Source organism: Ammodytes marinus, assembly GCF_949987685.1.
Source record: "Ammodytes marinus genome assembly, chromosome: 11".
Lineage (NCBI taxonomy): Eukaryota > Metazoa > Chordata > Actinopteri > Uranoscopiformes > Ammodytidae > Ammodytes > Ammodytes marinus.
Genome location: NC_137215.1, coordinates 19,294,632 through 19,318,992, shown reverse-complemented (window position 1 = coordinate 19,318,992; position 24,361 = coordinate 19,294,632). Strand labels below are relative to the sequence as shown.

The 24,361-nt window shown below is 39.9% G+C and overlaps 1 protein-coding gene across 1 annotated transcript in view; it reads right to left on the bottom strand.

Moving 5' to 3' along the window:
- The window catches only part of pde10a (phosphodiesterase 10A), a gene marked incomplete at its 5' end in the record, with an annotated part of 65,007 nt that extends 40,983 nt beyond the window's left edge, over window positions 1-24,024 (bottom strand). The window contains 2 exon segments of the mRNA XM_080037206.1: window positions 23,867-23,970; window positions 23,972-24,024. Coding sequence (XP_079893332.1) covers window positions 23,867-23,970; window positions 23,972-24,024 — 157 coding nt within the window.
- Window positions 24,025-24,361: the final 337 nt, after the last annotated feature.

Below are 24,361 nucleotides of genomic sequence, written 5' to 3'. Positions count from 1 at the left end.
AAAACCTTGCCAGTTGATTTCTTACATTCAATTTAATTGTATTTTGTATTAGCTTTTTTCATTAATGTTTAAATAAAAATGCAGATTTGTCAATATCTTAACTAAATATGTGTATCAACATCTTTTTAAAAATCAAAAATCTAGGTGTTTTTTTAGAAGAGATTTTGGATTGAGCCATTTTTTATTTTATAAATCTTAATGTATGTCCACATGTCTTAAAAATGAATTTTCTCATCATGTTTTTAAGAACAAAATGTACCATAAATCAGGCAATTAACAACATTTGAACACATCTAAAAGGGAGCAAGCAAGTAGGTATACAAGGTATAATTTATGTCATTATCTGGTTTGAGATTTTACACTTTCTTATGTTTTAAGTAAATTATATTTGTCTGTCTGCCTTTTTCTGGTTCAATCTTGGTATTTCAGCTCCAAGAATCAGCAGAGATCTGCATTCACAAAAGGAATGTATATAATGGTTTTTTAATGCTAACATATATTTGCATAAATTACAATTGTAAATATTGCCTTGATTTGGCATGATAGAACAAATAGTTTCTTCAGCGGACGCCTAACCCTTTCTGCAAAGACTGAACATCATCATCAACATCATCTGCAGTACACCTGAAATGCTTAGACGTGCTCACTAACGGTTATAATCCTATAACAATGATATCCAATCCCGTGGTGGTAATAATAATGAAAAAATTGTCTTATTAAACTCAGATTCTGGTCAACCAGATACACATTTTACATTCTGCATCAAAAGAAGAAGAAAACAACAATGGAAGCTGAATACACAGGCACAATGATGGGAATGCTGAACAATCATTTCGCTTTGGCAAGGTTGAAATTAGAAAAACGGCACAAATAAATGTTAAACCACGGAATTACCCCTATGCTTACTCTCATACTCAGTGTGAGTCACAGGACTTCCTGTATCAGTTTGAGCTTTCTCTGACGTCTTTAAGGCCACACTTAGTTCCTGTTAACTGTACACTCTTTGCCTTAAGCAAGCCAAAGGAATGCATCACCAATGTTTATATTTTCCACTAATAATATCCATGTAGAAAAGAAACACATCGTTCACTTGCAGGACATTGTAGGAGCAGAAACAATGTGGACATGGAGCTCATTTTGTGCCACAAATCACGAAAAACTAGTTATGGCACATGTAAGATCTTATGTTTAGATTAAATGTGCAAAATGTCAACCGATTTTAACAGGGCCTGTCAATTATTCCCTTTTTCAAATAGCAAAATGGTTTATGAGAGGATCCCACGTCAAGCTCCAAATGAAGTGAGCTCCCATATCTCTTCAACCTTTGTAGATTGTGTGTTATCAGTGCTCAGCGCGCACCTCAACAGCTCTGAGTCGGCAACATGATACAGCATAAAGTGTGCCAGACTCCCCTCACAGCCGCAGCACTACATACTGATCATATCGAGGGAGAGAGAAGGAGAGAGAGAGAGAGGTGTGGGGAGCAGTGGCGGGCTACGTCAGCATGTGCGCTATCAGTCACTGGCATTCCTACTCTGTGGAGCAGCTGGTCCATTCAGAGGTCACATATAACATAACGGATTCTCTACCCTGACACACTCTGTCGCTTTTCCTTTGACATTTTAGTCCAACGAGGACAAAAAGCCCTTAAAAAATATGGAAACAACTTGTGTGCTACGGTAACACGTCACACTTATTTCACATGTTATGGTGCTACCTTAGGATTTAGGAGTGGAAGTGTCGCCAATAGTGCATCTATTAATATTTCATGATGCCCTAGAATTTGGGAGATACATTTAGCCATTTTGAGAAAAATAAGACAAGTAACATGCAATACATTGTCAGCCTTTTGTTTGAGGATAGACACACACCCTTTTGGAAACCATTTAAGCCTGAGCATTGTTCACAAATACTCCCTATTTTTTCTTATGAGGATAAATAAAGGAGATTGCCAAATTGCATTTAAATGTAACAAGCACACACACACACACACACACACACACACACACACACACACACACACACACACACACACACACACACACACACACACACACACACACACACACACACAGAGCTTTGGGTTTGATGAGGCTAGGAGAGCTCTGTCGGCTCCTTCAAAGCTCACCTCTGTGCATCCTCCTTGCACTTAAAGGAGCTCATGCACTGAGTTTCAGATAGAAAACAAATGCTTTACAAATGTTCCACGCAAAGTTCACCACTGATAGTCAGTGAGCTTATGCCAGACGGCTATGGATGAAGAACTTAAAGAGAAATGTGGTAGATCACAAGGGATGCCACGGTCTCTGTGACCTACCAGTGAACCCTCCTGATCCCCGGCTCTATGAGGCGGCTGAGAGCACTCATTTTTTTTTAAATGTATGTTTGAATAATTATTGCATAACAGGAAGTTACTGACCTGCTTGACCTGCCAGAATCAAACGGATATTCAAACCATGTAATCCACTTGGTATGAAATATACCAACACAAATTCTCAGACAGAAAACAGAAACATGAATTGTACTGAAGGCATGGTTTTATGTACAAAGTAATAAAAACATTTTTTGTATTCTGCTTGAATGTATCAATATATGTGTCACAGGAGTCAGAAAAAAAGACACAAATGCAACTGAATGATCCCAGCACATCTTGAGCTGTCAGATGTTTCCTGTACTATTTCAAGTGCACAGAGAAAGCTGCACTTTGTTAGGGATACATTGTGGGTTGCTATAGGGAGCTGCCTATTATTGGTTTAGCATCCCACATTTTCACCTTTTGATAAATATATTTCCAATGACCTTGTAAATTGTGGTTACAATCTAATCTGTGCGGTATCAACACATTTGGAGTTTGTTGATCCTGACATTAAAATTCAGATAAATATAATAAAGGCAGGGGAATTGGTAGAAGTATTCAGATGGCCATTTTGGTAAGAGTAGCAACACCACGCAAGTACAAGTCCTGCAATGTTTTGAAAAATTATCAAAATGAACTTAAAGTATTAGAGACATATATTTTTTTTACTCATGCCTTTATTTCAAATAGCATTTAATTGTTGAAGTTGCTTGAGTTGAAGCTAATTTTTTTATATATATGATTTTCATTCAAAATGTATTTGCAGATTATTTTTGAAATAATAAAAGCCTACTCAGTGACATTTTCAAATCGCCTGTCTTCTCCAACCAATACATTTTTCTCCCCGATATATTCAGTTTAAGACAAAGCAAAGCAGCATATTCTTCTAATTTCAGAAGCTGGGATGTTCTCAGTTCTAATTTTATTCACAGGGATTTAATCAATATTAGTGCGTCAATTAAAACTTTTAATTGTCAAGTAACTAATATAGAATGAAATATTGGTCTTAAATGTATTCGGACAGACGAAAAATGGGATAAGAAATACTCAAATACAGGAACCCAAATGTGTGGTTAAGTTAAACTGTGTTACCTTCTGCCATTTGTCAATGTTAATTGTGTTGCTCTGAGGATAATGTAAAATATATATCTGCAGAAGAGGTAAGTCAATTGTGAAACAGACAGGTCAACAGATGGATCTCGTGGCTAAACATGAGTCACAATATATTTCTATTCATCTGGATACAGTTGGAATGAATGAACAAAGCAGCGCAGACCCAAATAAACCTTAAAATGTCCGCCAGGGCTCTCTCCAGCTTGATCTGTATCAATTTCGACAGGCAGCCCGTACTCTTCTCTCTGTCAACATTATTCCGCCACCAAATCCCATATCCCATATGTGCTGCAGAGAAATTTATGGAAATCAAAAAGGTGATGATGAAACAAGCTGAAATCTCATCTTTCTTTATATAGGATGTGAATGTGTGACATGCAGAGTGTTCTTATAGCTGTTGGTGAAAGATCAGCTTCACCGTCGTCCGTTTGGGGATCAACAGCTGACTGAAGAGTGAAGTGGTCGGCAGCCATGATTAACTGTTCTCTCCTCTTGGCTGTTTTTAGCAAACATCCTCCTGATGACTACGGCCTCTGTCTCTCCCAACATAAGAGCTGCACATCTTCAGATGTGTGTGCGCCCGTTCGCACACTGCCTTCACCCCCTACCCCCCACATTACAGACCTCATCCACTTAAGCACATTTCTGATTCAAGCCACTGTACAAGCTTTTTGCACGTTATGCACACACACGCCCCAGATGTAAGTGAAACATTTACAGATCACATGCAAGCAGACGATAAAAACATTTACACATACTGTATACACACACACACACACACACACACACACACACACACACACACACACACACACACACACACACAGGAGCATACTTGCATCCACGTAGGCGCACACATACACACACATCACATGCGGCAGACACACACCACAGAGACTTCCAGTCCCCTCCCCCCAACTGAATAGTCTGTTCTGACAATCCACAGGACAGCCGGAGCATTGACGTCAGAGGCAGGCCCATGAAAATACAGGGTCCCTGGGGGGCTGAGGGAGTTATGCACATCTTCACAGCTTGGCTCGCAACTAGTTCAACAACCAATGAGCATTTTACTGCCTCTGTTTACTCTGATTTGTCTGAAAATGAAATAATAATAAAAAGGAAAAAAGAAGTTCCACGTTTACCCAAAGCCTGGTATGCACACATTTGCATGCGACTGCAATGCGGTTCATCTGGAACATGACGTCAATGGACGTCATTGCACTGTGATCCATTAGGACAAGTGTGAGATAGGTGCATAATTTAGGTTAATGGAAACACAAATCATAGAACATCATTACCTGCCCTCTGTCGTCTTAATAATTGCCGGTTTGATTAACTGCTGTCAGAGTGTAGTATATTAGACATACCCACAGGACAGGTTTGTTGCTCGCTCAGACATCCTCACGGTCCCAGGAGAAAAGATGACATCTTTGTTTACCGCTAGATGTTCTGAACCTCTGTTGTTTTTTTGTATCCCTTGCGTTCTAAGAAATCATTGGGACATCAGAGCCATTAAACGTGTTCTCCTACCCTCACCCTTTTTGACATTGTCTATGGCAAATTATGGACCATAGTAACCGGTTATTTGTCCGTAACTTAATGCAGTATGTGTTGCTGTGGTCTTAGTTTGTCATGATACTGCACACATTATTTGATCCTGACCTGTAAAGGTAGAAAGCCTGATAGATTATTTGAGGCCATGTTTGTTAAATCAGCATGTATTAGTGTGTGTGTGTTTGTATTTCGATGATCCAAAAGCAAGAATAAAAATAGCAGGGCATAAATAAAATTATATTGCCTTTTTTTTTAATACAGTCATCATGAACACAAATCATTTTGTGTTGCACCATATGTAATATGTACAGTATATTTGGATTTTTGTTCCAAAGTGAATAACTTTTTCACTTGAGACATTCAAACATGTTTAACTGCAGCACCACCGATTGGCCATATACCGTTTGCCACAATTAACCTATTTTACAATATTATATATATATATATATATATATATAGGGGAAGGTGGGGTGATTTGTGCAACTTTTTACTCAAAGTGATTTTAAAGTGAGGCCTTGACAGTTATGTCTCCAACTCAAATATGTACATATATTTCAGGATGTTGTGCATCCCTGGCAATAAAAACTTTGGATCTGGAATAAACTGTTTAAGAAATATAGCTTTCGGAAAAAAAGTTGTCTTGTCGCACAAATCACCCCACTACAAAGTCACCATCATCATCTTTCTGGCCATCTGAACTCTCATCAGTGGTGTCGTTAAGTGGAATTGAGATGTCACTCTCTTCTGAGCTACTGTAGACAATCACTTTCTTTTGGTGACCAGCGTATACAGCCATGCCACTGGCACAACTCTCAGAAATGTACTTTGCACTAGTTGCTCCGTGCTTGTGGAACCAACTGCCACCTGACAAATGTGATTCCCCCTACATTTCTGCCTTTAAATCAAGGCTCAAAACCCATATGTACACCCTGGTGTTTCCTCCCCATTAACTATCTTACCTCTGCACTACTATCTGTGTTTATGTGGATGTATGGGCTTTACGTCTTTTATTTTGGTTATTGTTATTGTACCTTCATTGTTTACCTACTGAATGCACTATGTACAGCACTTTGGACAGTGCAAACTGTCATAAATGTGCTTTTATAAATACATTTTACTTACTTACTTACTTATAACTCACCCAGGCCCTTGCGCACAGATCACCCCATCCCCAGAATTTTGGATAATAGGCATGATGCAGCAATTTAGGGTTGACATTGTGCTAACTATATAGACTCAAAGTGTAGCATACCAAAGCACTAAAACATGTGTCAAATGTTTTCAAACGTGTCTATAATTGTTCAGACACAATAATCAAAAAACCTTGATCATGGAAATTTTACTTTGAAAGGCAAAACACAGTTTTTTGAGCTTAAACGTGCTTATATCTTATTCCTTGTGTCTCCCTTCTTTACAGGATGAGTCAAATGGACGGCTCTTCTTAAATATGTGGTCACATTTCCAATTTCTTCCACGGTTTTCTAGAAACAAGGGGTTTTGCAACTTCCAAAATGCACAAATCACCCCACCTTCCCCTATATACCAAAAATATACCAAACACAACATATTTTATTTATAAAGTCTCACCTCACTAATTCCTACTTGGCAAATCTATCTGCTGTGTCTTTTTCTGCTAGTACTGTTAAATGTTTCTGTCATTAGGTTGTTAGCTAAATCAATTTCTTTGTTGTGGTTGTTTCTTACAGAAAATGGCAGCCAAGACCAACAGACTGAACGGAGGCATGAATGTGATGGCGGGAAGGCTTTTCTCGCCATTGCATGTCCCCTGAGGTCTGCCTGTCTAGATGCACATGAATTGGTGTGATGTCACCACTGAGCCATTCACAGCTGGCCACTTCTGTAAAGGTGCGAACACACTACACGCGTTACCCGCGTATGCTTTATGTTGCTTGATCATTTTGTGTCAAAAATGGTTATACGCGCGTAACGTGCCTAGTCTCCCTCCCGATATTGTATTTCCCTAATCAACCATGGCTGCGATCAGACCCGACCCGACACAACAGCGTGCATGTTCGCACAAAAACAACAACAACACGGCCAACAACTGAGCCAAAAGACAAACTGAACAGCACAAATAGCCTAGCATTAAAACAGCATTGCATATTCACGGCAGCTACATAACACACACAGTTACAGCAGCATCGGTGCACGGCGGCACAACATAAAGGCAAGTAGCCAACATTACCCTACCTGGCTGTGACAGGGGACTGTGGCTGGCGTAGATCAACACCGGTGCTTCGCTGTACTTGTTGTGAAAGTCCCCCGGACATAGCCGTCATGTTTGGGTTCATAATATGAGGCGCTAGCCGCCTGCACACAACCAGGTGAGTTAACTAATGCTATACGGCGCTAACTTGGTTTATCGGCTAAAGCACAGCCGCACATATTCACTGAATTAACCAGGAAGTCCATTCTCCTGGTTTACTTTCCCCACGTCTTCCATTCCCGAGCGGCTGTCATACAGCACCGGGCCGCCCGCAATACATTTTACTCTTCGGTGTTTCTCAGCCTCTGTGTACAATGTTCTCCGACCGTGCCAATGCATGTGACGTCGGCTCAAGCCCAACGCTGATTGGCCAACGCGGCTAATCGTCACGAGTAGGAGCGTAAAAAGTGAAATGTTTTGAACTCCGCGCGTAGGGGCGTTAGGTGCGTATATGCGGCTCATACGTGGCTAAAATGTTGCTTTAGCGTGAGTAACGCATCCACGCGCCATGTACGCGCGTAAACCAATGGTTCCCTATGGAAAAAAAGCCGATTTTATACGCGTCTGAACGCGTGTAATGCGTGTAGTGTGTTCGCACCTTAAGACATTGGTGGTAAAGTTAATTCAAGGGGTGTGGGATAATCGCTGGGGAGATATGGAAGATGCATCAGGCGGGTTACCTGGAAAGCCATTGTCCTGTTTTGTCCATCTAGTCCACTTTGACCCCGTTTCCACTTGTCTTTAACATGTGGTTTTTGTGATCTGATCACATGAATACAGCTCTAACTACAAAAACCACATTCGGAGGTGGTTTACGTCGCTTGTGTCCGATGTGTTCGCATTCAAATGGTAGTGGAAACAGCAATGTGACTTTTGTCCACATTAGGGACCTCCTACTCAACTGCCGCCCCCTGCCTGAGCGGAAATACGTTGAAAATGCATCACTGGCGTTCATGCAGCTTTTATAGAAGCCTCATAAAACGTTAGTTGCATCCGCCAGGATTGCAAATGACAAACTTTCTGTCCTCTGTTTTCATTTCACTGCATAAATCTGAAAACACGAAAATCGCTGCTATTGACTGGTGAGCTGCAAGGCAGCGACTTCCTGTTCTTATCTGCTTAAAAATAAAAGTCAACTCGCGTTTGGCTAGTAACAGGCTTTTAATGTGAAGGCGCACAGGAAATATTCTGTTCGCACATGCAGTAACTTAACTGCATATAGAAAGCCGTGCACTGGTGGCAGACGTTAAAAGAGCACACATCTTTCACCAGCCAAAGTGGCGTAATAACTTACTCGTCTTAGAGTTTTTACTTTTATATACCATCTATGATATTTACCCGCATTTGGCGAACTCGTGTTAATTTAGAGCCCTCTAAGCAGTGTTGTGCATCGCTCCTCCTTGTCTAAATGAGACAGTAGCCTATTTCGTCAATCTAGACTTGTAATTATCTTCGCACGTAATGCATTTTAATAGCAAATGCGATTAAAACTGTCTAACTGTGGCACTGTACAGCCCTGTATGTTTACTTGTTTGAGCCCCACCAGTTAAAAACACCAATGCAAACGGAAATGATGTACGTGATGATTTACATACAGAGCGGGTAAATGGTATCCGATCGCAAGTAGACAAAGAAGTCACATGTGAAAAGACAAGTGTGAACACACGGACTGAGAGCTGGCCACTTGTGATCAGATGACCAAAATCATAATCCCAGGTGGAAACAGGGCCTATAAGAGCATATGAGTCCCTACAAAGTGGTCAAAGGGATCTGGTCTGGGACCACTTAGCCTACTGTAAATGCATATCAAAGAGTTTTGGCATTTGCTGCGCTTTTAACTGCGGTGAGGAGAAGGATTTTCTGTCTCAATAGGCAAAAAATTATCCATTGTGTAGAAGCTGGTTTGTCAACTGCAGATGGACCAGGGTAAAGTCTGCCCCATGAGAACCATGAGTTTGATCTGCCCCTCTGAAACACCATGTCCGCTATAGGAGCGGGGCTCTATCGGAGCTTGATATGTAGTCCTACACCAACAATTTGTGGACTACACTGCTGCAATGTGCACTGACCGAATTGTATCTTCCTCACATGTGGTGAATATGGTGACAGGAAATTAAGAGTCCAGTGCAAAGGAACATTAAAGACCGGCTGACTTTTTAATTTTAATTATTTGTCAGCATTGTTTCACTGTGTAGATTACACAGCAGGGATTACATGTCGGTCCCCAAGGGGAAAATGGAAAGTAATAAAACTTGACTCTTGAGCGGCCTGCATGTCCCTTCAGAAGAGGCGCAGCAGCGGCTTGTCAACAGGAAACAGGCTGATCTGGTGAGGGTTGCCTTTTATGGGCTCACAGACAGTAACAGCATGTTCAGGGAACCTGAGGAGGATGATGGCCCCCATCTTTCATTCGGGGTGGAGCTGATTATGTGACGGATCTTATTTGGAACACAGCCCTGTTCTTTCCATTATGGCGTATTATGTGATATAGGATTCAGCCGTCTGCACTGCTTCCTCTGCAGATTTTTCTGAGACACACAGCAATCATGCTTCCCATTAGAAGGCCTCTGTACATCCATCGTCTGTGGTATGACAAGCCTCTTGCTAAGGGCTGTGTCGCAATAACAGTACCGCCTGCACGGGAGCATGAGGATTGACTCACATGGTCCCCAAAGTGGCAGAGCAGTATTACCCTCCATCCCTTCTATCGTCTCTCTGCCAATGGTGCTCCAAAGTTTAAGGCCAAGGAAAGAGAATAAACTGCGTGACTGCTCAGCGGGCAGCCTTCAGAATCTTTGGACTGATTTACTGGATAATTCAACCCAATTTGGCGCAGGCCATATACATTAAATCTAATTCAGTCTAATTCAGACTAGACACTGTTTCATTAGTCTTCCTTCAAGAATGAACAACTTGCAGAGACAGTTTGTCAAACAGCCCCTTCTGAAAGGACTTCATGTGACACTGAGGTGTTCTTAAAAAAACAATCTAAACCAAATGGACTCTGGTAACAGTTTGGTGGGTAGTAGTAGTAAAGTCAAGTCTGCCAATGATCTGATCAATTCAGAATCAGACCAAGGGCTCAGTAAGTCAAACAATTAAAACGTTTGTATTAATTGGATCCTACACATCTGACTTAACCCACATTCAAATTAATCTAATGGTGAAACCTCTTACAAGGAACTTTTAAATATGTATGAAACAGTCAAGTTTTTCTCTGATGATCATAATTGACCTGTGACATAACATAGTGGCATTGCAATACCAAAGTCTGACTGGGCAAGAGAATATTCCTGTTTATTGCTCCATGGGACTTTTTCTCTGATCGCAGCAATTAACTTGCGGAGTACAATGTTATCTTAAGAAAAAAGACAGTCGATGAGGTTGAGGTTGAGGTTGAGGTTGAGCTATAAAAAAGTATGTTGTAATTGACCATAGTTTTTCTTTCAGCTTTACCACTGGAGCTTAATTTTTTTGGGGGGGGGAAGAAGCTGTTCCCATGTGAACTGTTTGAAGCACATGACAGTATACACCCTGACACTGACTGATGAAATCATACTGTGACATTCAATTCAATTTACCCTGTAGCATCAAAAATAAAGTCATATGTTTAAAAAAAAATATATATAGCAAATATTATTATATGATTCATCATTATACATTCATCTCTCCTGGGAAAGACTCATATCATTCGGACTGCAACACGAAGCGTTTGTAAGTTCAGAGAACTGCCAGAATTCCTCTGCCTAAATTCAGAGCATCAGACACACTGTTACCAGACAACATATGGACAGCTATGCTACATCTCTGCTTAAATGATAACGTGCTAAATGACAGTACAGTAGAGAAAATACAGTTCTTAACACCTTAACTTGCCACGGCCTTAGAATCTACTGCTATGGGGTTTCAGCATAGAGAAAGAGAAACCTGAACCATGCAATGTGCTACAAAGCCTACAACATTAACACATCTCTGCAATAGGTTTTATCTCTTTCTGATATTTAGTTTATCCAAAGCTTGTTCACTTAGAAAAGCGATACTGTGCAGTGTGTGGAAGAAATGCAAGGACCTGGTCCACGGTGAACATATCTCATTGTGTGCATTTCAACAGTTTTAATGCAGCATTTTGACTGAAACAGAGGAAGCCGTCTTCTGCGTGTGTGCCGAATGCTGACAAATGTAATGTGACCGTATAACACCTCTAATGCTCTCAGTGGCTCGCTGTGATTCAGACCTCGCGTCACACAATTAAATTGGAAAGGGAGGAGGATTAACGTGGATAATATGGACGAGAAATAAATGAAAGAAAACGCTGATAAGGTTTCCATCAACGCATCAGGGACAACAGAAAAAGGAAGGCGCGTTTGGAGAGCGCACGGCAGACAGGTGGTGCAGATATGTTTTGTGTGGAGCACTGCAGTGGAGGGGAACTGCAGAAAGCACATGAATCAAAAAAGAAGGGGGAAAAAAACATTTAAATGGATGTAAAAAAACGTGATGAAAGAAGTGTGCATGGAGAGAGAGGGGGAGGGAGGTTGTGGTGTGTGTGTGTGTGTGTGTGTGTGTGTGTGTGTGTGTGAAGAGGGGGGGGGGGCTATTTGCGTCAGAGCTGTAGCCAATGAAGTCAGAGATGGGGCAGGCTCGAATAGGAGACGCTGTTACTGCCACTCACAGCACCCGTCTGGGCCTCACGTCCTCTACGTCACTGAGCTGGCACAAATTATGCCTGCCCGAACATTTGTCACACACATGCATGCACGCGCGCACACACTCACACACACGCGCGGTAATATGTATTTCATGTGCAAAACACACATATGCCGCACCATTCAATGACATTTACATCACCGCAACACAGCAGATGTGTATTTTATTCCCTTAACAGTACAACCACAGTCATAGGATTTTAATGATTTCTGAAAAAGAAAATACAGTGTGGTAAATGGAGGAAGATTTTTTGCATTTTCTCTTCCTTTCATACATGAATCTTTGCCCCTTATATAACATCAAGCTGCTCACCATCAAGCTAGTGTTTATGTATTTCAGTAAATGCAGCATAACGCCTGATAGCTGATCCAATATTTCCAAAGGAACCAAATGGCTTTCTTACCTTAGTGTCAAAGGATGTATTGCTAATAAAACAAATAGAATAATAATAATATATATTATTATATATATATATATTATATATTAAATATTTAATATTTATGCTACATTATTAATGGCATTAAATGATATTGGTGAGGATTGGCTCTGAAGTGTGTTAATACACAAAATTATTGATTTGAGATTGTTTTACCGAAAATGCAGATTTGCTGGTTAATACAATCATAAAAAAAAATAAGGGCAGTGCTGATCAAATAAACAGACTTACTTGTCTCTCACAAATGCAAATCCTGGTTATTAAGATTAGTGGGCAGTGTTTCTGTTGGCACCATACTGACCTAGATTATCACATCCGTATTACTAGAGGATGACTATGGTGATGAGCATGTGGTCAGAGGTCTGTTAGAGGGGTTGAGAAAAAACAAAACAAACAACAGTGCTGACGTCATCCGGCCGTGTAAAACGCTTCACTGTGCAATCTTGCAAATCTGCAGGCAAAATAGAGGTCAAAAGAGTCTCTACAGACGGGCAAGGGAGTGGGCACGTGCCATCATGTGTTGAGCACACACACATGTATAAAAAAAACACACACAGACAGCTGCAAATTAAGAAAATAACTCAGATGAAATGTGCCAAAATATGAATTCTATTGTGTCATTACTTCTTCACAACAGGGAGATTTTGCTTTTCGCCACAGCCCCTCAGGTGTGATGATTTTCAGCCTTAAACATGATTCTGATTTCATTTTTTTTTTGGCGCTGTCACAACGACAGCAGCAGCAGCTGCTGCTCTGCTGGCGGGAGTCGCATCCTATAGGTGATGACGCAAGCAAGGAGACATGAGCCATGACCTCATCAGCTCCCCATCAAACCACCACTCTGCTCTGTAGCTCACACACACACACACACACACACACACACACACACACACACACACACACACACACACACACACACACACACACACACACACACACACAATCATGAGTTACTACTGGCCTTACGAAAGGAAAAACAGCCTCCCTTGGTGCTACACGATGCTACCACTTACAGCATCCTGGTCAAACGAAAAAGCCTTTTAAACACACAGCTGGATCATTACTTGCAGCTGAGAGATGTCACACCACACAGCTTGTCAGTGTGTATTTCTTGTGACGGTGTAAGGCGTGTATACAGTGAGATGTGGCCGATTGACTGTTTGACTCTGCTCCTTGTGCAAGCATTACACGTGGACACACAGAGAGGACATTTTCTTGAACAGAGCAACACGGTTCACACTATTTCCAAAAAAAAAAAATGGTCACATTTGATGCTTGTTCCTTTTGTACTCCCTCTGTTCGATTTCAGCCAAAACTCAGAATGTGCTTTTATGTCATAAGGACAAAGAAGAAGAATGATAAGTTGGGCTAGTGGCACAATTATTTAACAAACATATCATTCACCCAACCTAATTGCATAATTACACAAAAATGTGCAGACATTGCATCCCTCTTGTACAAATTGATAAATTGTAAAAAAAAAATATTTTTTTTATACATCTGTTCAGTTCCATTCAGTGTTGACAGAGGCTATGTCAGGGGGAAACTCAGTGACTAATGCACATGTTAAACGTTAGTGAAATGAGCGTGACTTTCATCATTAATTAAAATCAATATTTTGCACTTCAGAAAATATAAAAAGGGAGGAGAGGGAGGGAGCTGCATATTGAACTTAGAGAATTTGGGGAGTGGCTAGGAGGGGGGTGGTGGTGGGGTGGTAACTGGCCGCCTGCAGCCCTCATCAGAAGCCAAAAAAAGTCAGTATGAATCATTGGTGAGAAATATGGGTGCTGACGTACACGCCTGTCAATCTCTCCGCACAGCAGACTTCAGAACAGGCCAAGACGACCGAGCAGCCAGACGCCAGGTCTGCCTGTTTACTGATAACACATGGACACAATCCATTCATGGACTGAACGCAATAATGTGTGCAGACACACACACACACATACACACACACACACACACACACACACACACACACACACACACACACACACACACACACACACACACACACACATTTTCCAACCGTGTCCCTCACTCAAACTTCAATTTGAAACTGTAGCACAATATTAATGCTTAATATTTCAAGAGCTGTAACATTGTTTTTACTGATTTATTGCATTTTATAATTTGATTGTTAAAATGAGAAAACTTTGCTTTGTTCAGTTTCAGTGGTCACAACAGTGGTTTCACTTAAACAATGAAAAGGAAAGATTTTTTTGTTCTAGCCTTTTGCTAGATAAAAATAAACAGTCCATTTGAAACCCTTTTACTTGAGAAGATCATATGAATCTATAATTTAGTGGAACCCTTGAGTAGTCATTACCAAGCCTGCCAATAATAATTATAAAAAGAGAAAGAAAGATTTAACTCCAGAGCTCCGTGCTAAACTTCTTTGAAGCCACTCCCTGCAATTCATCTCTATACTTTGGCCCCATCTAGTGTCTGTCTGCCTGTCAGTCTGTCTGCCTGAGGACATAGAAAACCGATTAACCACTGTTAAATTAAAGAGAGGGAAAAGGTCAACGTTTGCTATAACTGAAAAAGACTAAACTTAAATGATCAAATGAAGAAATGTATTATTTCCTCATTAAGATCTTTCCCTACACTATTGTGACCTGCAGTGCACACCGAGACCACTGAGGGGTATTCTTGGTCAAGTTGAGCTTGTTCCAGACCGACTGCTGTAGCCTCGGCCCTTGTGAGGCTGCGGGCTGCTGTTCTACATTGTCCTCAGAGAAGAGCGCGGATGAGAATATTCATGAGGAGATGTGAATGTGAATGTGTGTGAAGCAGCATGTGGTTTCAACACTAAGTGCTCCGTGTCGTCACGAAAGTGGCAAACAGCAACGCGAGCCTCGGATGCACTTCCAGGTCTTTCAGCATCACACAGGCACCAAGCCAAGCTAAAGAGACACACATGGCACACATCACCGCCGCTGGTGTGTGTGACGCTGAGCTGCTCCTTAAACTACCAGGACAAACCAATCCAGGAGATCTGGAAGTATTCTCTCAACTGTCTGCCTACAGAGTGACAGAGAAACTCTTCGTGGCCATGACTGTCTCAATTCGAACACGGCCTTTATGTTCTTGAGAGGGGATGCCATTTTATAATTTTCTAAATATTTCTTCATATCTCCAATATATATCAGTGTGCATAGAAGCACAATGTCAAGCCTGTGTTCTATATACATTATTTCAGTGATTCTTGAGAAGTGGGACAAAACAGGGTGCAATGTTGAAAAAATACAAACCCTATGTTTAGGCAAATTAAATTACATGTATGTATGTATCCAACATATACTAAGCTACTGAGCTACGCTTTGATACAACCTCACAGCTTTTGTCCTTTTTATCAAAATGGGCTTTTTCCTTGCCATTCCTTATTTTGTGTCAACACCATCAGACACCAAAAACACAAATTAATTTTCCCTCAATGCTAGACCCATAAGATATATTGTGATCACAAATATTCACTAAGACTGTCAGAAGCCACAACAAATATTTTCAAAATGTATATGAATATACATTTTTTAAATCGATGTTCTTTAGTTGAACTGTGTAATATAATTTTTACTTTAAAATGAACAGCAATCAAGATGTGTTTCAAATTTCAAAACACATTCTCATGTTAGGTGACTGGTTAGATTTTCACATATGACTAACCATTCCTCAACAACTATGAAATATCATTATGTATTGTTATCAAAATAACATAAATCTGAGTTGACACATATCTGACGGAGTTGAAAAATATATCTGACGGAGTTGACAAGCATATCTTATGAATTTGACATATCGGACGGTGGTGACAAAAACCCAGATAATCATCAAATATGTAGAATAATCAATAACAGTGATGTTATAACAGCATATTATTGGTTGAGCATTAATTGAAGATTCACATTACAGTCTTTCAATCAGACTTGCTCTAACAGACTCACACCAAATCGCCTCATTTTGTATATCATCCTGTACTTTTTTTAAGAGTCATCCATGACGAAAGAAGATTGTGAGATTTTCCATAAACACAGTTTTAGAAAAACTAAACCCTAATTCTATATTTAATACAATTATAATAACTTGAAAACCACCCAAATATGATGCCTTCACATTGAATATCAACTCCGTCATTGGCCTGTCACCACCGTCAGACAGGAAATCTGATGGAGTTGACATCTGGCGGTGTTGACATATTTTACGTTTCTTAAGGCGAGACACGGCAGGCAAAAACATCGTTTTTTTAAGCACTGGTCAATTTTGAGATTTGTGTCTATTTAGCTTCCATAACATGTCTTCTTTCATACTAGTATGGATAAAATGTCCAAAATATACGTTTTAGGTGTTTATTTTACTAAACTTTGACTGCTTGCGTCTGTATTTTGCTCCTAAATTCGTCAAAAGTGAGCATTCTAACGTAACATACAGCACCGAGACCGCTGTATGAATCATAATAACCATGGTACTGTTGGAAAGCTCTGAATCTCAAGAACAACGTTATCTGATCCAAATATGGTCATTTCCTTTGTATCAGTAACCAATCGTGAAAGTGTGAGGAGGGATTCAATGCTAGGAAAGCGACCTCATTGGCTAATGCACATTTCTGACGATGTGATTCGCTAAAAGGCATCACGTGATGCTAGCCCCGGGTAGCTCGAAAATCACAAAATAAAATGGGAAACACGTCGAAAATATGCCAAACCAAGACAAAAAAAATACTTAATCAATTGGCTACGGACATTACATGATCGCCATTTGAAGGGGAGAAGTGTTAAAGACATGTAAATCACGCCGATCACGTCGGAGAGACACAGACTGTCAGACGATCAGAGGGGAGATGGTGGGGAGAGAGAGCGTCTGTGCCGACAGGAGCAGGTTGACAGACAGTGGCTAATAATGAATTAACCACGTTTAAATTAGCATGTGGATGTAAATGTTACTATGCTATGGTTTATATATGTTAAGCAGTGGTAGGCCTATATGGCATTGAAGGGTGTAGGGCCTAATTCAATAAATTACTCTAGCTATTATCAGCAGAATTCACGTTTTTATCTTTAACGGCCGTTTTCTCAAAATGAGCTTTTTCCAATACTCTGCGAAAGATATCTCAACTTCTAGACCACTGACATCAACCAAACTTTCTATGATCATTCATAGCACTAGTTTAAAGGTTTTTACAGAAGGATTTGTTAATATATTGTTAATTGTCTGATTTATGATACATTTTCCTCCTAAAAACATGCCGAAAATGCATTTCTAAGACATGTACATAGTCTTTTTTGATTTATTAAATGAAAAAAGGCTGTATCCAAAATCTGTTGTGTAAAAACTTTAGAAACTAATATGTGGTTAAAATAAAATAGAGATTTTAACTCTGGCTTTATCCAACATCTCAAAATCTTTCTCGAAAAATGACCCAAATTTACGCATAATTGGTTAAATATTGCCATATTTGCATATTTAATAAAATATTAAAGAAAAACATGTAATACAAAAAATGATTGTGTTTGTGTCAGTAATCAACTGGCAAAGTTTCATGATGATATCTATAAGTTAAAAAAAAATCCCTATTCACCTGGGGTGTCTCGCCTTAAACGAAAACAAATTGAATTTATCTAGTAGCCATTTGGTTTTTTTGTTGATTGTTAGGTGCTAGTATGAACTACTTCAGGAAAATAAAATTATCAAAACATTCAATATCATGGTTGTGACGCAGGACTTTCAAGATTTGGAATATAAAATATTCTAAAACTACAGCACTTATCAGAGCCTGTCTGACTCTAATGTACTCTGCAGAGGTAGAATGTGACAAGAGGTCCTTCATAGTTACAGATGCCCCTTATTTTGCCTGATTTTATTACATTTTAATGAATTGCCTGACGGTGTTGACAAAAAGTCTCCCACCACTTTGAAACCTTATAAAACATGAATGTGTTTGAGGAAAAACTGTTTTATTGATATGAGAGATTATTTAGTGTTGCTTTTGATGGGAAAACACTTTTTAATCATTAAAGAACATTTTTAATCAGTTTTATTGCATATGAAAGATTGAAACCTTCTCTGTGGACACACTGTTCTGGACGTCGTGAGAAGATAACAAGTGTCATATATTTGACATAATAATGATCAAATTAAATTGAAGGGGATAATTGTGCTCCAGACATTCTATTCTTAATTCCTACTTACATCTACAATTTTAAATATTTTTATTTTTAAAGATAGCAGCAGTTACATTATGCAAGACGGCCTTTTGTCCCGCTTCTCAAGAATCACTGCTTTATTATCTATTTATTTATAATACTTGTTACAGTTCTTCTTTGTCACATTGCCACTTCTTTGGGAAAATGAGAAAAACTATTCACAAAAGATAAGTTGTACATAAAGTTTCATGCTTAGCCTTGCACTGGTATCATACTGTAATAGAAGAGAATGGGTAATTTGCACTGTTGACTAGCTGTGGTGGTTGCTGGAGGGGGTACCCAGGAGTGGCCCTGTAATCCACAGATCCAGGCTGTACAGCTAGAGGCAAGACAAACAATGCGTTGTGGTCCTGATATGAATCTCAATGCCACTGTTTCTACAACTCCTGGCCTCATCGTGGATATCCCAGTGAAGAAAAAAAAAACGATCTCCATGAGAAATATGAGCTAGAGTACTCAGAGGCAACAGTAAATGGAGCACAGACAGTAACAGCACCATAGTGACTGCTGCAGCTAGTTTTTCATCTTATGTGAATGTATGTGTCTGCTTTTGGTAACATTGTCCATTTAGTTTGGACAAACGATTGTATCGAAAAAAAAAAAAAAAAAAAACGGTTTGACATTAACATCATTTTAAAATGGTTTTCTTCAAAGCATTTAGCTGACTGAATGCAGTTGGGAGCCATATCCGCCAGATGTAATTAATAGTTCAGGGTTAATAAGCTCTTTATTCTTTTATAAATATTTATAAATATCCTGCAACATAATAAGTAAATGATGATGCACTACTGTGGGATTTTTCAAAGAATTTAGGGCAGAATGTGTTGCTGAAAAAACTCAATTGGGAGGGTTTCAGTGGGTGTATGCCCCCCAAGGAGTCACAGATGCCAGACACAGTTGGGGAAGGAAGCGCCCGGCTCTCCTTCAGTGATGGCTAAGGGAAACTCTTGTTTGGGCGTGGGCCCAAAAAGATACAGAGCCAAAGACTGTGATGCAAACAGGTCACAACTTCGGTGCAAACAAACCAAGTCTGCAGGCCTGAGGAAGCCATAATGTTTACGTTAAGTCCTGCGCTGCGCCTATGAGTTTATATTGAGTTCTCAAGGGTCATTTTACCCAAACTACATACATCCAGTGGTGTCTAACTATGCAGTTACTGTAAATACAAAATGTTCCAGGTTTTGAGATGTCTGTTCAGGAGATTTATGCTTTCACCTAAATGCAGTGGAGGCTCATTCAAGTTTGTGCTGCTTTCAGTGCAAAAAAAACGTACATTTAAAAAAATCAACAGCAATATATCTTTCTAGAATAAGGGTTTCTCAAGTCTCAATAATCCACAGACCTGCAAAGTGCAAAGGAATAAAATTAAATCCCACAATCAGGGAACTAAACACATACTTTATCATTATTATTTTTTTCAATGGTGCTTTGTATTTTGTGTTCTGTTGTTTTACCTTAGTTAGTCTGTTCTGTTTGTTCTGTGATGCCCTATTTTGTGCTGTGGGGTTCCGTCCTCCTGTTTATGTTGTTGTTCTTTTATCTTGTTTATTTGTATTTTCTTTTAACATCGATGCCAGAGGACTACAGATAAAAAAAATAGCCTTTTGGCTAATTCTGGCATTTTTAACCCATGTATGATCATGTGTTTTATTTATTTGCACTGTGCCCTTCTTAAATAAACTGAATTGAATTACTGTTTTTCTCAGTTGCTTTGGTGCTTTACTCAGATCAGAATGAAAATTCTCATAACTATTAGTTCAACCTCCTCAACATTTAGTCATTTGAGCACATCATAGTAGCAATTTCTCCTTCCTCTGAACAAATTGCAAATGCATGTATCAGTTGCTTTCATACAATTCTCTGCTGTTTTATAACATTGTCATTTGCTTATGTCATGTCAGTCAAAATGAACTATTCTTATGGATGCTGAATAGTCGTTCCCAATTAAACTAATAGTCTTCATTTCATTGCTTGAGTCAAAATTGTTGAACTAGTTATCAAATTCTGTCAGGCAAATTTTATACCTTTTCTTTAGATACTTTCCTCGCTGCATTGCAAGGGATAATATCCGTTGTGATGTAGATGAAAATATGTGGCCAGACAGACAGGAACGTCTGGATGTGCCAGAATTATTTACCTATATATGTTCAGTTACAATATGTCCTGTTATATTGTTCACATTTGTGCACAGCTCTACCAAAATGGTGATTTTTTATGTTTGTTCTAAATAAGTGACTGAAGTGTATTTTTCTTTTGCACAATGCTGTAGAATTGCAAAGAGCATATACAGTAAAAATGTGAAACATACGTATTCAGTGTCTTGTACTCACTTACTCCCCTAACTACAGCAATGTGTAACTTTACTGTAGTTTTCAAATGGCTGTACAAGTAGTGTATAGTGCTGTCTTGAGCATTTTCAGGTAGTGTCACCGAGTTCTGACCTTTTTTTTGCATTGGAAAACACTGAGAGAATAAACTGTCATAATGAAAACATGACAAAGCCATTTGACTATCTTGTTCATAAACGATGGTGTCAAGACTTCTCATTTTTATGACACTGGCAGTTTCATTGACATGAATACTTGCTTTTGAGGAACAGACTATCCATTTTGAGCAAGTGACGTACTTTTGCAGGTTATCCACTAGGTTTTGCAGTTTGCACTAATTGTTTTGGGAAATGCACTAACTGCACTAACTGCTAGTGATGTGAGAAAAGCACCAAAGCGACTGAGAAAAACTGTAATAGATAGATAGATAGATAGATAGATAGATAGATAGATAGATAGATAGATAGATAGATAGATAGATAGATAGATAGATAGATAGATAGATAGATAGAAAGACAGACGGACGGACGGACGGACGGACGGACGGACGGACGGACGGACGGACGGACGGACGGACAGACAGACAGACAGACAGACAGACAGACAGACAGACAGACAGACAGACAGACAGATAGATAGATAGATAGATAGATAGATAGATAGATAGATAGATAGATAGATAGATAGATAGATAGATAGATAGATAGATAGATAGATAGATAGATAGATAGATAGATAGATGGATGGATGGATAGATAGACGGATAGATGGATAGATAGATTGATAAAAACACAATGTTGTATGCTATTAGTAGAGGTAGGTAAGTAAGGGAATGGATTTTTTTGTAATTTGGGTTAAGTGGTTGATACTTCAAAGGTGTCACGTGGCACAAAACAAGAGACATTTCAATACATTTTAGAAGAAAAATGTATGTGATTTAGTCTTCAATGTAGCCTACATCAAAAGAGCAGTTTGTGATTATATATTAACTTATAAACTTGAACAATGTGATGCAAAGCAAGCACAACATGTCTGGTCCTCAGCAGTTTCCGTTGCCACAGCAGTATTCATGCAAGCAGGCACGACTCTCCGCTTGAAGGTGATGCTGTTATTGTCCTTGAACTTGCAACTCCTGTCATGTGCATAATGGCATAATAGCAGCCGCGCTTCCGATCAAGGTAATTCAAAAGCGGCCTCTTAGAACAGAGGACGCTTGAGTTTGAAAAAAATAAATGATGAGCAACCACTCGGATCAGATCCCAGACCACAGGGAGGGACTTCGAGGGAAACCAAGCTTCCCAAGACACTGGTTGTTTTGCATAGACTTTTTTTTTTGTCATCCAAACACCACGCAGCAATTTTCAAATTATATTTTATATTAAGTCACTGTGAATGGTCTTCAACACTTGCCCCAGGGTGTTTCATCTCCTGTTACAACACAGTTTGTTACAGTTAGTATGTGCAGTGCCCTCATTTTGTGTCACTATTTAGGTTTATTCGATGCAAGTTTAAAAAAAACTTTTACTCGTGATCCATGTTTGTAGGGACGGTCCGACGACCACAAACAGACACAAACAACCACAGACAAACTACAATGACACCAAACAGTTTGATTGTGTCTCTTTCAGTCTGGGGTTTTTGCTCCTATGTAGAAGGGGTGGGTGACCTTTTAAAGTCTGCATGCATTGTCTCATAATCCGTCCATAACTGCAGACTATTCTAGAGTTACATAAAGACATTCTTTGATATTGTTTCATATTAGAATATTCAAAGTAGTTTTTTTGGCCACAGAATAAACAATGCCACTATTATTACTGTACAGTATATCATTGCTATTTTATTTAATTATATTTGCTATAATTTGCTGTTCTGTGCTGCCAGGGTTTGTATACTATAAATATACTGTACATACAGTATTTTCTATGAGCAAATAGAAGGGCCCATAAGCATGATTTGCTGCTGGGTTGCCCACCAGAAACACCATGACAGTAGATACGGCTGTGATTATCCCTCTGAACCAACGCAAAGCTTATCAATAAACCAACCTGCACCTTTACAGCTGGGCTGGAAATAGGACTCAAGGTGGGCCAACATTATACTTCATCATGTGTCACATCCAGTTCTTGAATCATCAGGTCCTTCTTTGCCTGAGTGATGACAGCCATACTATACAAACCAAGGGGAGTTCACAAAGCCTCTATAATTCTTAAGCCACAGTTTGTGGTTGCTATACTTCCTGCTGCAGCTAAACTTATTGCCACACAAATGTGACTCCACTGGGGACTGGGGAGAGATTTTAAAAAGTAATCCGCAGCAACACACTTGACTGTTTTCTAAGAATACAAATACTTATCTTGCATGGCAACATGGTCATGTCACTGTAGCTAAAGGTTTAATACTTATAGTGCGTAACTTCTGTTGGAATTCGGAGTAATTACAACAACAATGTCAGCATCTACATGAGGTAAGCCTTCAGCGATCTGGCATGGATTGCATACCTTTGCCTGTCCGTCCAGGTTTTTTCTTAGCAGTAACACCAACGGCTGCACCATTTCGGGGGCACTGTTTTTTTTTCTGAGCTCCAGCGCCACAGTGTGGTGGCGTTTGTAAACGCTGCCATACTGAAACATAGCCTACAGAGAGAGTTTTGTGGAGCGGATTGGCGTATGTGTCAACTCGTTTGGGGATGGCTTGAATGTAACCAACATTCCTTTATATGAAAAAGTTACCTATGGCTTTAAAGTAACTATAATGCCTTTGCATCCTGACAGCATGACAGCGTCTCGATGCTTCTGACTTTGCATACACCGTTGGTTACTACTAAAACATTGCTCTGTAGACACATCGCAGGATAAAGGAATGAATCAAACAGTCCAACCACCTGCACTCTGGCGGCAATTCAACTTTCACAGTGTCATTGTCTGACCATGACTCTCCTACCTTGGTCACTGCATCCCGCACGCGGAGATCCCTCAAAGTCCGGCTCGTCAGGACTTTTCCGTTTCTTAGACATTTGCTGCTCCCTGTCCCGAGTGATGGATCTAGCGATATCTGCTGACAACGTGAGACCGCTTCAACCAGCAGGACACACAACACATACAACAGTCTGCGGGAAGCGAGAGGAAAAATGCGAGTAAATCTCAGTCCCATTCATTCAGATCCCTTCTCTATATCTGTCCTCTTTGCAGCGTGTTGTGCGCGCAAAGTTACCATGCGGTAGCCAGCCGAGCATCTGGAGACGCAGCGAGGCATGGGGCCGCCGGTCTCCTCCTGATTCCAGCCGTATACTCCTGACAAGATGTGTCTATGTCCAAGGAACGGTCCCGGGCTTATTTCTCGTCCACAAATGAGAAGTGTGTCCAGCTGAATTGGTTTGAGGTCACGTGTGTCGCGAGTTAGTGCGTGACCACACAGCTCAGATGGAAATTACGCACT